Source organism: Emydura macquarii, unplaced genomic scaffold (genome assembly GCF_026122565.2).
Source record: "Emydura macquarii macquarii isolate MOO-44397 ecotype Brisbane River unplaced genomic scaffold, CSIRO-AGI_Emac_v2 contig_2207, whole genome shotgun sequence".
Taxonomy (NCBI): Eukaryota; Metazoa; Chordata; order Testudines; family Chelidae; genus Emydura; species Emydura macquarii.
This window is the reverse complement of record NW_027132344.1, coordinates 779650-792804: the sequence shown is the minus strand read 5'-3', so window position 1 is coordinate 792804 and position 13155 is coordinate 779650. Positions and strand designations below refer to the sequence as shown.

The window sequence follows — 13155 nt, the reverse complement described above, 5'->3', positions numbered from 1 at the left end:
CCAGAACTGTTGACGCCAAAATGGAGTGATTAGGATGACTGTCTCCCTCTTCCATTGGAGTTTGTGAAGAACACATCGCAAGAGTGACAGGGGATGGAAGGTGTAACAGATCCTATCCAACCAGTTGATGACCGAGGCATCATTCTGTGAATGGGCACAGAGTCCTGCCCTTGAGCTGAATGCACTTGGTGCTGACATGAGATGCAAAGAGGTCCCTGATCCAAGTTCCCCAGCGACCAAAAATATCTGCAATTACCATGTCACGCAACTCCCATTAGTGGTTGGTTGCAAAGTTCCTGATGAGAGCATATGCAGTCACATTCTGAGTTCCTGGCAGGTAGGCTGCCGACAAAAGTCTATGATGTGCAATGCACCATTTCCAGAGGCATATCACTTCTGCACACAAGGTTGGGGACCTTGTGCCTCCTTTCTTATGTAGTAAATTGTAGTGGAATTGTCCAATAATATGAGACCATGACAAGAATGGATAGATGGTAAAAACGCATAGGAAACCTTGTGTGCCACCTGAAGTTCCAGGATGCTGACGTGCATCCTGGCTGCCAAAGCAGTCCAAATGCCTTGTGTCATGCAATTTCCCATGTGGGCACCCCAACAACCAAGTAACACGTCCATTAGAGATTTTCATGCTCAGCAAGCATTGAAAAAAGGGCATTCCAGAGCAAACTTGGAGCAGTTCTGTCCACCACTGAAGGGAAGAGATGACTTCTGGTGGAACGGGGAGAATGGCATCCATGGGTTGGTGCATGGGAGAGTAGCCTCCCTGCAGCCACAACTGTAAACAGCGGAAGCACGGGCAAGCGAAGGCAGTGACGTATGTGCACGCTGTCATGTGACTGAGAAAGGCAAGTTCTGGCTGGGACCGAGAAGTCATTAAGGCGATCAGATCCAATAAGCTCTAGAACCTGTCTTCTGGCAGATAAGTGTGTGAAAAAGCCACGTTGATGACTGTTCCTATGAATTCCAGTGATTGTGTATGGTGCAAAGCTGACACTCACTCCTAGGGAGGAGAGGAGTAGAAGGAACTGGGGTGTTAACTCTAGAGATTCCTTTCTGAACCATGGCATGAGCAGCCAGTCGTCTAGGTAAGGGAAAATAAGGACTCCTCATCATCAGAGATGAGCCGCTACCATGGAGAAAACCTTTTTGAAGACTCCTGGGGTATTGGTAAGTCCAAATGGGAGACCTCTGTATTGGAAGGGCTGAGGACACACCATGAATCTCAAGAACAGTCTGTGAGCCATGTGGATTGTTGATAAGGAAGTAGACATCTTGCATATCAAGAGTTGTGAACCACATGCCATTTTCTAGTGAAGTAAAGATGGCTGCAAGTGTGACCATGCAGAACTTTGGCTTGCAAAGGGAATGGTTGAGGCATTGCGATACAAGATTAATCTACATCCCCCCTTCTTCTTGGGTACCAGAAAATAGTTGGAATAGAATCCTTTGGCCTGAAAGGATGTGGGGGCTAGCTCCACTGCTCCTCTCTGCAGGAGGGAGACCACCTCTAGAGTAAAAAAACTGTCTTCAGAGTGATCCTTGGGATGGGATCGGGATGGGGGTGAAGATATGGAGGAGAAAATATCATTAACTCGATGGGATAGCCATGTCAAATGGCATCCAGGTCCGACTTGTCCATTATTGCACCCCATGCTGGCAGAAAGAGTTTGAGACGGGCTCCAAAAAAAGAGTGGTAAGGGGGGGTAAGAGCATTGGGGTGCAAAGTGATTGATGCCTCTCTACCTGCACTCAGAAATATCGCTTATGCAATGATGCACGGAGGACTGCACTGGAGGAACAGGTGGACGGGATCTGTGGACTTTTGGGCATTTCTATGGAGGTGCTTGTAGGTTGTAGAACTGGTGAGTTCTGTAGCTTTGAGTAGGCAGTGGGCCATAAAATTTTCACTTTGGTGCTGGCATATATATTCATAATGATTCCAAGGCGGCTGTAGAGAGTTTTTCAGTGAGTGCCAGAAATCATCCATCTTCTGACTGAAGAGGTGTGATTTCCCCAAAATGCAAGTCCTTGATTGTGCTCTGTACTTCCCACACGAAACCTGAGGAATGTAACCAGGATTCCCTCCTCATGACAATTCCAGTCACCAATGTTCATGAGGACCACATATCATCTGCAGCTGGACCTAGCGACCAACTTGCTTTCTTTTAAAATAACTTGGAATCAGGCATGATTCTGCTGAGGTAGCTTATCTGCAAAATCCAGCATCTGTCCATAATTTTAAAAGTCATATTGGGCCATCAGTGCCAAGTAGTTCAAGAATCAGAACTGAAGGCTGGCCAAGAAGATGAATTTTTGACCCATAAGGTTTAACCTCTTGCCCTCCTAGTCAGTGGAGGTGGAATGTGGATGCTGTTGTTTAGTTGGTTCAGTAGCTGCCTGAGTCACCAGGGAATTGGGTGGAGGATGTGAGACCAGAAACTCAGACCCATGGGCTGGGGGAGGAAGAACAGTATCTCTTTTCCACCCCTTGTGGGGTGGGTGTGTATGTGGCCATGGTACACCACACAGTGGGTGCTGGTTGGAGAATGGCATTGATTGGTAGGTCAACCTTGGCCAGCACCGATGAGTGCAAAACGTCTAGTAGTTGGTGCTGACTGTCCTGAACCTTTTCCAACAAGATCTGAAGAGCATTAGCTATCCTCCGTAGCAGTTCTTGAAACAGACAATAGTCGTCTAGGGGAGAAGAGAGCATTGAAAACACAGCCACATCCAGGGAGATGAGGGAAACCTCTCTGGATCTGCCAGTACCAATCAGGCCCAGGCTGATCAGCGCATCGTCTACCGCTGGTTCTTAACATCTATTTGACAAAAAATGAGTCAGTGAAACAGAAGACTCCACCTGCACTGAACAAATTGGTTCTGAAGGCAAGTATTGGAGCCACAAGCTCCAATATGACCAACCTAGCTCATCTTGCTGCTGAAGCTGCGCCCAAGGAGCCAGGTACCACTGGATCCTTGGCTGAGGTAAGGGAGGGTATTGCCATGGTGCCGTCAGAACCCTCTGGTAGTCATGCTTTTGGCTGTGGACCATGGAAAACATCCAAATCCTCTGACTCAGAGGAACCAGAGTCCTGTACAAATGGCACTGCCGACGGAACAGGTCGTGTTGTAGGAACACTCCAAGAAGGTGGCAGATCCAATGTAGTGGATGGGGCCCTCTTAGCATTCGAGTGTACCAGAACACATGGAGACCTGATCCTTTCCAGGGCAAACAGTTCATGAGGCCCAGAAGCACTTCTGAGTCTCCCCAGAGTCAACAGCACCCAGTCTATGGACAAAACCAGGGCCAGTAAAAGGACCTGTCTCGTTAATCATTGGTCTTGAGACACCAGTGGGGCTGATGCATGAGAGGTATGTGGGTCCGGAACTAGTGGATCCGGTGAGCAATATGACTTCTTGTCGCTCTGTGGGCTTTGGAACATGGGACTCCTCCTTGGCCGGAACCCATGAATAGTGTGGCATCTTTCTTGGATCTGGAGGAAGATTTACTGCCATGCTTATGAACATGCTTCCGAAACTCATAGCTAAGCCCTGGTGCGGGGTCCGTAGAATTGGTACAGTGGGAGCCAGACTGACATCCCGCAGTTGGAGGTACACTCTTGGATTGTTCAGGCCAATGTACAGGGGAATTCCCTGGCCAGGATCTGACAGCAGCTCCATGGCAACCAGCATGAGGTGCTTCTTAAGGTGGAGGGCTTGGCTTTTCCGTGTACAGGCAGGGAAGGAGAGACAGGTACTGTACCTGGATGCAGCATGGGCTTCCCTCAAGCAGTACAGAGAGCGTTGGTGTGCATCGCTGAGTGAAAACAAGTGAGGGCAGGAAGGAAAGTTTTTGAATCCCAGCGGTCTTTAGCATAGTCCAGTACCCAGACCAGGAGAGCGGGGGGGTGGGGGGAGAGCAGGAGAGGAACCATTGAAGCGGCACCCCAAAATCTTTAATCCTAGAAAACTTCTAGAAACAAGAAAATTACTATAAAAAAACCAAACCAAAACAGTAAAATCCTGACAATCTAAAGGAATAAAAACAGTTTCTCTGGAACGCATGTCACCAAGGACAAGAGTACAGCAGAAGCTCCAGCTCAGACTATGCGACGGTAAGAAGGAACTGGAGACGTGGTCAGTCCACCCTGCCCTTTATTGCCTTAGGTGAAATCATGAGGCAGTGTGAAAGCGCATGCACAGACCGACAGACATTACTACTTTGAAAAGCGTTGACTCCAGGCACATGCACATAAACCTGAGTAGAATATGATAGGAATCATCACTTGAAAAAGACACCTGAATGAAAGAAGAAACCACGAGTCTCTCCCCGTGAAAATGACCATAGCCATCCCCCTCAATGCAATGTCTACTGCATCCATCAAGACTTGGAAGGGAGTTTTGGACACCAATTTGCCCTCATCCACTGAGATCTGGAAGCAGGCGCTACCCTCTGCAGGAAGCTGGTTCTTAAACTCTAGATATCTCACGTAACTGATATCATATTTGGCCAAGAAGAACTAATCATTTGAAATCCTTAACTGGAGAAAGAGAAGACCTTTCTTCTAGAAGGTCAAGTCTCTTGAATATCAGAGGGAGTAGCTTTATGGGTGCTGTTGCATGGACTGCCCTGTAGCCGCCTGCACCACCAAGTAATTTGGATGAGGGTAGGAGAACTCTCCCCCTTCAGATAGGAAAAAAAAATGGTACTTTTCGGCCCTCTAACGAGTGGGAGCACAAGAAACAGAGGTGTGTCAAACCACTTCTATTGGGTCCATGGTCGCTTTGTTGATGGAGAGGGCCACCAGCAGAGGGAAACTCTATGGCATAGGGTACTCTCCTGTCGTTTGGCCAATCATGTCTGGCTGGAGGTTGGAACCCTGACCTTTTATGGCTTCTGTCTGCGGCTGCCTCTTCTTGGTGCCACAGGCACTCCTGCACTCATTGGTACAATAGAGCCATTAACATAAGCAGACTACTTGCAATATATAAAGTTAAGCAGACGCGTAAGCCTTTACAGGATAAGAGCCAACGTTTGTCCAAATTTTGTTTCTTGGAGTTCAACAGTTGAGAAGAATTCACGAAGCATTAAACATACATGTAAAGAGTGTCTAACTTCTTCTTGCCAAAGGCTGCAAAAGCCAAGGTTTCAACTGTACAGCAAATGTCAAGCCTAGTAGAAGAACTAATAAATGCTACCCAACAGAACACTGGACTCCTGAGAATTATGAAACTAGATGAATTTGTGGAGTATGACATGCAGTCTTTTTCTGGAGTTCAATGAGAGCTTTCTTCTCTTGTTGGAATGCCTTTCTTGACTGAACTTGGGATAGTTAGCAAATTATTTCGCCTTATTTTCCCTGACCATGTACTAATAAATTCTTCCTAACTACGTTTGTGGCAGTTGCTGTGACATGATACTTACTGATGTCCACAGATGCATCTGCTGTACCAGCTATGACTTGACAACATCCTGATCAAGATGTCCTGTCTCTCCCCTCAGGTCTCCTTGAGCTTTGCTATTATTTTACCCGCAGAGAGGCAGACAGACTGAAAATTAACTGAGGTGACCTAATTAATCTTTCTTGGGAATGCTTATAACCCTTCAGGCCATAAAAGTCTTGGGAAAGGAGCCTTTTTCAGGAACAGGATGATGTATGCATGTGGACTTATAGAATTTTGCGAACTGGCAATGTAGGTGACACCTAATTTTATTATGGGAGCGCCTAAAGATGCCAATCAGACATTCAGGCCTCTGTGAGATGGTAGTGGTTTTGGGGCAGTTTCCACTTATCCCTTCTGAAGAATACTGCACCTTTCTCCATCCACACAAGTGATACATAGGTTCTGATCTCCTCTATATTATGGTTCTGTATTAGCTCCCATCACCATAGTAACCAACTGCTTTTTAGTAGAGGTACTTTGAAGGACTGAGGTCACTTTCTCTCAATTGGTTCCTTGTAAGGGAACTAGTTCAGGAAAGCCAGATCCCTTTGGGGGCCTTGTCTTTCAATGAGCTGCCTGTCCTTTCATGTGCATTGGACATTCGTGATTTTCAGCAGGGAATCTGCTTTAGTCACCTCAACATCTACATTGAGCCTTGCAGTGTGAAGGAGAGAAAAATCATGTCATTAAACATTAGGATCTGTCTAACCTGAGAATCTGCAATACTTCAGAAAAGGATGGAAGGAAGAAGAAAGGCAAAGACAAATGGTACAAGATCAGACTGAAGCTAAGAGGGCTCTGGGGAGAAGAATCATCTAGAAAGAAAATAACTCATTGTAGATCCCAGTGGTAATATTAATCAGGAACAGAGTTGCTCAGAAGTGGTGTGTGCCTCTACTCCTGCTTCAGAAGCAAAACTATTTTAGTGGATTACCAACAGATTGGTCACTGGGAGGAGTGTCCTTTGCTTCTCAAACTTCTGCATGGTCTCCAGGACATGCAGAAGAATAACCTCGACCCACTATCAAGGTCACTATCTTGTTCTAAAGCAATTAAGGGCTGAGCTGGCATGTTCCTTTTGAAGAGAAAAAGTGCACCTAGGATTTTTGCAATCTTCATCTGATTGCATGAAGAAGCTATCCATATGTCTGGATTGGCAGTGAAGGGCAGTAAGAAAGTCGTCATTTCATTATACTTCCTCTCTATTTGCAAACTCTATTCTGAGGGACTTATTGTCACTTGACACTACTTGAAATATCATTTAACACATAAATATGAGCCATTCAAAAATTTTTACTCAAGATCCTATCAAAGTTAATCATGCTGAATTACTCACAGAAAAAATTTAAAGGGATATTCTGATGCATTCAATTGAATTGCAATATAAGGTTCTAATTTGTACCAAATCATTTCCTAGTAAACTTGTTACAATGCTAAACGTCTTAATGTATTAAAATTAAGCCTAAAAACATGGTTTCAAGAGATATTTAATGCATTTTAAATTAATGTCAGCAATTTCTAGTTTTGAAATATACCTGGTTCATTTATTCTGCCGAAAGTATGCCGAGTATTATGTTTCCTGGTTTTGAAACAGGTTTCACAAAAGTCAAAGTCATCACAGTTTCTACATTTGAACCTAGGCCCATTGATAGGAAACATCTGACAGCCATCACACCTGATTTTAACAAAGGGACAATTAATATGGTCGAACTGATATATTACAAGATATAATTAATACACTTATTATATTAATATACTTATATAAGAAATTTCAGTTATGATTGTAAGGTTATATGGCAAGTGGTTCAAGAAATACTAGAAAAGAAAACTAACTTACGTGACCCCTGGATGAATACTTGGGACCAATTCCATTTCTGACAATAAACCAGTCCAGTGAGACTGCTGAGGAAAGTCTACAATGACATCTTTTCCATTGGCACTAAAAGCTGTGACAACACATGGAGACATAATTTTTTGAAAATATCTAAAAATTAATTAGAAATACCTAGAATCATTTATAAACAATTTTCGCTAGCAGATTGTTTCTAGAAGGTTAGGATTTTTTTCAGAAATGCATCTTTATTCCAACAGAAGCATCTGTCTAGTCACAGCAATCAAAAAATAAAAATGTAAATGTTTTGCTAGCTTTTACTTATTTAACATTTGCACTGTGGCCTCACCGTTTCTTCACGAGGTTATTTGAAACGATACTTGATTAATCTATTTTTCCTAATGCACACAATTTCCACAGTTTAGAAATTTTATGAGCTTCTCAAAAGAACATCAGGAAAGATAAGCGACACAACTATGCTTGGAAGGATTAAATTTAGGCCAGTAAATGTCAGTAAACGTCAATTTTACTGTACACATACAAACCAGCAAAAAATTTCCATCAATAATCAAAATATACAGATAGGCAAAGAAAGAAAAATGCTGCTTGAAAACTTAGGAGTTTTATTTACAGGTATTTACTTTGTATATTTTAACATGATATTTAAAATTTGTGTTTTGAGGGTTATTAAAACTAACTTTTTGAATCTCAATGTCTACTGTCTGACCCTCTCAAAATTTCCCACAACTGTGAAAATTTAAATCGATAAAAAAAATTGATTAAAAACCAAACATGGATATCCATTGAAATTAATTAAAAAAACAAAACAAAAAACAAAAAAAAATACTGCTAAGTCATTATATTAGTCATATCTTCTCTCTTCAAATAATTTAACCCTCTTCTTATCTGTTGACTCTATCATGTTGTCATTCACTCCTATAAGCATAAGTTAAAGAGGATCTAGCTGCTATTTTCAACATTTTCCATAATGAGAAGTCCTGCTTAAAGGGAAAAAATATTTCTGGTTCAAAATGAAGGAAGTTGTACAGATGTTTCTAAATACCCCAAGAACCAACTGTGACAATATGAGGAATCTCTCTATATACAACTTATGAATTTTGGTTGATTCTATGAAGTTGCTATTATGAAATTGTTGTATCGTAGAATACTTCTACCTGGATGTGGAACCTGCCTATTGCTGACAGGGTCTCTGCAGGATGCCTCTGCCAGACTAGAGACAATAATTGGACAATAAACTTTAAATGGTTGCCTATTCAGGTGGAAACCTCTTGGGAACAATGGGTTGGCTGAAGCTGGGCGAAGCAAGTTCCTCCAACTCCATATGCAGGGATGAGAGTGGAAAATCACCAGCAGCAGAACAAAGAAACTAGCTGTTGCTAGGAAGACAAACTCAAAGGACTCAGACACAGGAAACTTTGGGCATGAAACAGGGGCATGGTTCTGTAACAGTGATGTCCTGTTTACCTATGAGGACCAGCCAAGGTCAGGGAAAGCTAGTTGATGTACAGAAGAATAGAGGCTCCATGGATTCTGAAGAGAAGGCATGAACTGCAGGAGAATGACCCTGGACACCTAAGGGGACGCTACCAAAACCCAAAGAAATGGAAGTTACTTATTTGGAGGTTCTTTGATATGTGTATTCCACACATTGGTACATATGCGCATCATGTGTTCGAGTCTGGAATTTTCTGCAAGCAGCATCTGTTGGCCTGCACATGTGTCATAATTCTCCTTATGCTCCCAACCAAGGGCATAAAGGGCTGTATGGGTCAATGCCTTTCCAGTTTTGCATATTTACCACAGTTCAAACAATCTGCAGTAGAGGGGCTGCAGAGCAATAGGGGCCACACATCTCAAAGAAACTCCAGTTACAGGTGAGTAACCTGCATTACTTCAAGAGATGGTCCCCTGTGTGTGTTCAATACAAGGGAGATTAACAAGCAGTAGACAGATGGGGTAGGTGAAAGGATGGAAGTTATAGCTGACTGTAGTACTACAGTCCACACAGCTGTACCTGCAGCTGACAACAGGACCAGAGCATAATGTCTCGTTAAAGTATGCAAAGAGTTCCACGTACATGCTCTTCATATCTCTAGGAGGGGTACATCTCTCAGAGATGCAATCCAAGTAGCATGTCCTCTAGTGGAATGAGCCCTCACCCCCTCCGGAGGTGGAACACAAGCTAGTTGGTAATAGAGTAATACAACCCGAGATCCATTCCGATAGTCTCTGCATCAATATACCTTGACCCCTTGATCACTCTACTATGGACACAGATAGTTCAGGTGTTTTTTTTAATATTCTTTCTTCTTTGTCGATAAAAGGCTGAAGTCCTCTAGACATCCATAGGATGTAGCCATCTCTTCATCTGAGGTATACGGTTTTGGAAAAAATGCTGGTAAGTGGATTACCTGATTGATAAGAAACTCAAACTAGAGTGAAGTCATAACAAGACCTTTTCTTCATAGAAGGTAGTATATGGCGAGTCGACCATGAGTGCTCTTAGCTCACTGACTCTATTGGCTGACATTATAGCTATTAGAAAGTTATTAGCAGTCTGCTAAGGAGTTCTGAACTTCTGGTAAATATGCTGCTGCTAAGGTTATGCAATGGCTGATGCACCAATTTCAGAGGGTGATCGCCTCTGTACAAAAAGGGAAAAATCTTGCTCGTTGCAGCTTATTTATATAAAATACAGTTTTCATGTTGTCTGACATTATTTGGACATGTCTGGATCAGATGAGTGGGAGGAAGGTATTGCAGGTTAGACGGACCACCCAGAGTTCTAGTAAATGGTTACGCATTCTGGATTCCCAAAGGGTCAAAATGCATTGCGCCACATGATCATCCATGTGAGTACCCCACCACAAAAGAGAGGTGTAGATAACAATGGTTGTCACAGTAGTCAGGGTGAGGATCCCTACCCAAACCTTCTCCAGTTTTTGCATGAGACAAGAGAGTCTAAAGCTTTGAGTGGAATTGTCAGTTTGCAGAGTCCAATGTCGCCCCTATAAAATTTATGAACCTCGTGCGTGTCAATATGGATTTTTCATGATTGATGCAGACACCCAGAGAATGCAGAAGGTGAGCAGAACACTGTTTGTCCACTGGACTTCCTCATATGAATTGCTCATCAGAAGTCAGTTGTCAAGGTCTGAGAAGACGGTAAATCCTTCTCTTCTCATCCAAGCTGCCACTACTGAAAAACTTTGAGGAAAAAAGAAAAACTTTGTAAAGACCTTGGGTGCTGTGGCTAGACCAAACGGGAGGACTCTGAATTGGTAATGGTCTTAATCAAAGAGGAACCTGAAGAAACTCCTAAAGTCTGGGTGGATGGCTATGTAAAGAGTGCAAACCATGAACCCTCCTCCAACAAGGGAATTATTGATGCCATGGACATCATGCAGAATTTTAGTTTTTACAAGAACCTGGTTCAGCTGTCTCAGATCAAGAATTGGCCTCTATCCACCATTCTTCTTGGGGATCAAGAAATAAGGGGAATAGACTGCCTTCTCTTGGTTTTGAGATGGAGCCCCTTCTATGGTTTCACTTAAGGGAAGAGAGTTCACCTCTTGTTGCAGAATCTCCTCATGAGAGCAGTCCCTGAAAAGAAACTGGCAAGGGCATTTGTTAATAGGAGTTACCAGAAATTCGATCAGACAGCCACGATAGATAACCTCTAATACCCATATGTCTATAGTTAGGGCCCTCCAGTTTTGGCAAATTGGGTAAGGTGGCCTCTCAATATCAGACAAAGAGAACGAAGCAACATCAATAAAGGGATGTGGGTCTCGACAGTCCCATCAAAAAAACTCTTCATGTCAGAGTTAGAGTACGAAGTTGTGATGGATGCTGCAAAGGCTGGGTTTCTATAAATCCTCTGTCTCCTGTGTGGTAGCTCCCGAGGACATTGATCATAAAAGGGCTAAAGAGGTAATCTTGCTCTATACCCCTCAATTCAGAGGGCAAGGAAAACTACATTGCATGTGCGAGCCAAGAGACACTGGTTCCAAAAAGTTCTGGACTCAGACACATGGTGCACATGCACATCCCACGTGTGAAATACACACAGGGAGCATCAGTCAAAGAAGAACTCAAAAGTAGGGTGAAGAAAGATGAGAAAATGTGTATAATTGTTTATTATTTAGTCTAGCTCTGTGTCTCTCTCATGCTGCTAAGTAAAGAGCAATGGTGTTTAGAATCCTGTGCAAAGTCTACCTGTGACTGTTGGCTTTTGCTAGAATATGCATATGAAGAGTTAAATTGTAAACCCTGAGCACCCACATGACAAACTGTAAAGATCTCATTTCTCAGAATACGTGAGGATCTGCACTTTGAGCGAGTGTGCCTAGAGATCCCAGCCAGGGGCAGTGTCTGCACTCTGTTCAGGCTCAAAAGGCTTCAAGAGCACACAGGTCCTGTTGAGGTGAATGCCAAACAGACTAGTGAGTGCCCAAAGCTGGGGGAGCTCTACCAGATCTGGGAGTGAGTCACCACCACACACAAGTTCTACTGTGTAAGAGTACCTTTGAGACAGCAGATCAAAGTATTAACCAAAAGGGAACAAAGGCATTTGTGTTTCCAGCTCACCATGGGCAACAACAAAAAAGCCTTTATAGTCTCATTAATCATTATCCAGTCTTCTGCATGGCAATATCAGCTGCTGAGCGCCAAAAGGTTCTCTCCCTTGCACTTTATAAAGAAAGAATAATATCCATATGATTTAAAATTTGAGTTTTTTTCACTTTTGGAAGTCTAAGTTACCTTTTACAACCCCCACACTCCTGTGAGTAACAGATCCCCATTTGTATTTGGGCGTAGTAACTGAGGTTTTCACATGCACTTTGTCACCAATCTTGATGTGAGAAGGAGAACTCTGTGGTGGGAATCCTAGAAGTTTCAAAAATAAGCACATCAGTTATTTTTAAGCTTATATTCTCCTTTGGCATACTGTACAGATACTTACAAGACAGTATGTATTTAATGAATACTCAACTCACCTATAAGCTCAACATGGATATATCTGACCCAGTAAGTGCCACCCTTTTGTTGCCAATCACATTGCACATTGAGGTCATGTAGTCCATCTCGATCCAATTTAATAACTTTACCTACATCTCCTTCACAAACTTCCTCATAAGTCCTGCAGCATCTAACCATCATCCCCACCTAGATAAAACAGGATAATAAAATCCCATAAAGCCTGCAATTTAATAAACACTACAAAAAAGTAACATTGCAAACCACTTTCTCCACCATGCTTACCTGAATGTTTTCTCGCACATACACGGCATAATCATCATTACTTAAGAAATCAGCTCGTTTCTTATAAGTTTGGCTCTCTGTAACAACAGCACCAGTAGACTGTAAAAGAAGACACCCAACAAACAGGAAGGTTTTAAAAGCATGTAGTTGCTTTCAGTGGAGAGAAATAAGCATATTAGCAGGGACTGTGAAGATAATGAAACAAAAAAGACAAGAATATGTAACGTAATAGTTGCAATAATGAAACTGGAAAACTGATTCAGCTCACTGAAGGGCTAGCATTTACAATCTGCTGCACTTGAGACTATGGCTTACTACCCAGAATCAATGGACAAGCTGAGCAATAGCAAGATTCCAGGACTCCTGAAGCAAGCCAAAGAGTTACTATTACAAAAACTGTACCAAAAAAAAAAAAAGTGGGAAAAAGCAAACAAAGATTTTGACTATAAGCCACCTATTCAATCTTGGTGATATATCTACTTTATTTCCCTCTCTATATTCTTCCTATGAAGGAACGGAAGGTGAGATTTTGTTGACATTGTTTGTTTTACTTTATAGAGTATAAATATGGCTTA

The 13155-nt window shown here is 42.6% G+C and overlaps 1 protein-coding gene across 8 annotated transcripts in view; it reads right to left on the bottom strand.

The window, feature by feature from the left end:
• HERC2 (HECT and RLD domain containing E3 ubiquitin protein ligase 2) overlaps window positions 1–13155 on the bottom strand; it is a 216296-nt gene that overhangs the window by 70016 nt on the left and 133125 nt on the right. For 7 of the 8 annotated variants that reach the window (XM_067559971.1, XM_067559974.1, XM_067559972.1 and 4 more), the window contains 5 exons: window positions 12581–12679; window positions 12316–12484; window positions 12080–12205; window positions 7301–7409; window positions 6999–7138 (listed from right to left, as the gene is read on the bottom strand). In XM_067559971.1, the coding sequence (XP_067416072.1) occupies window positions 6999–7138; window positions 7301–7409; window positions 12080–12205; window positions 12316–12484; window positions 12581–12679 (643 nt within the window). The remainder of the gene's footprint in view (window positions 1–6998; window positions 7139–7300; window positions 7410–12079; window positions 12206–12315; window positions 12485–12580; window positions 12680–13155) is intronic. The other variant, XM_067559977.1, reaches the window with a different exon arrangement.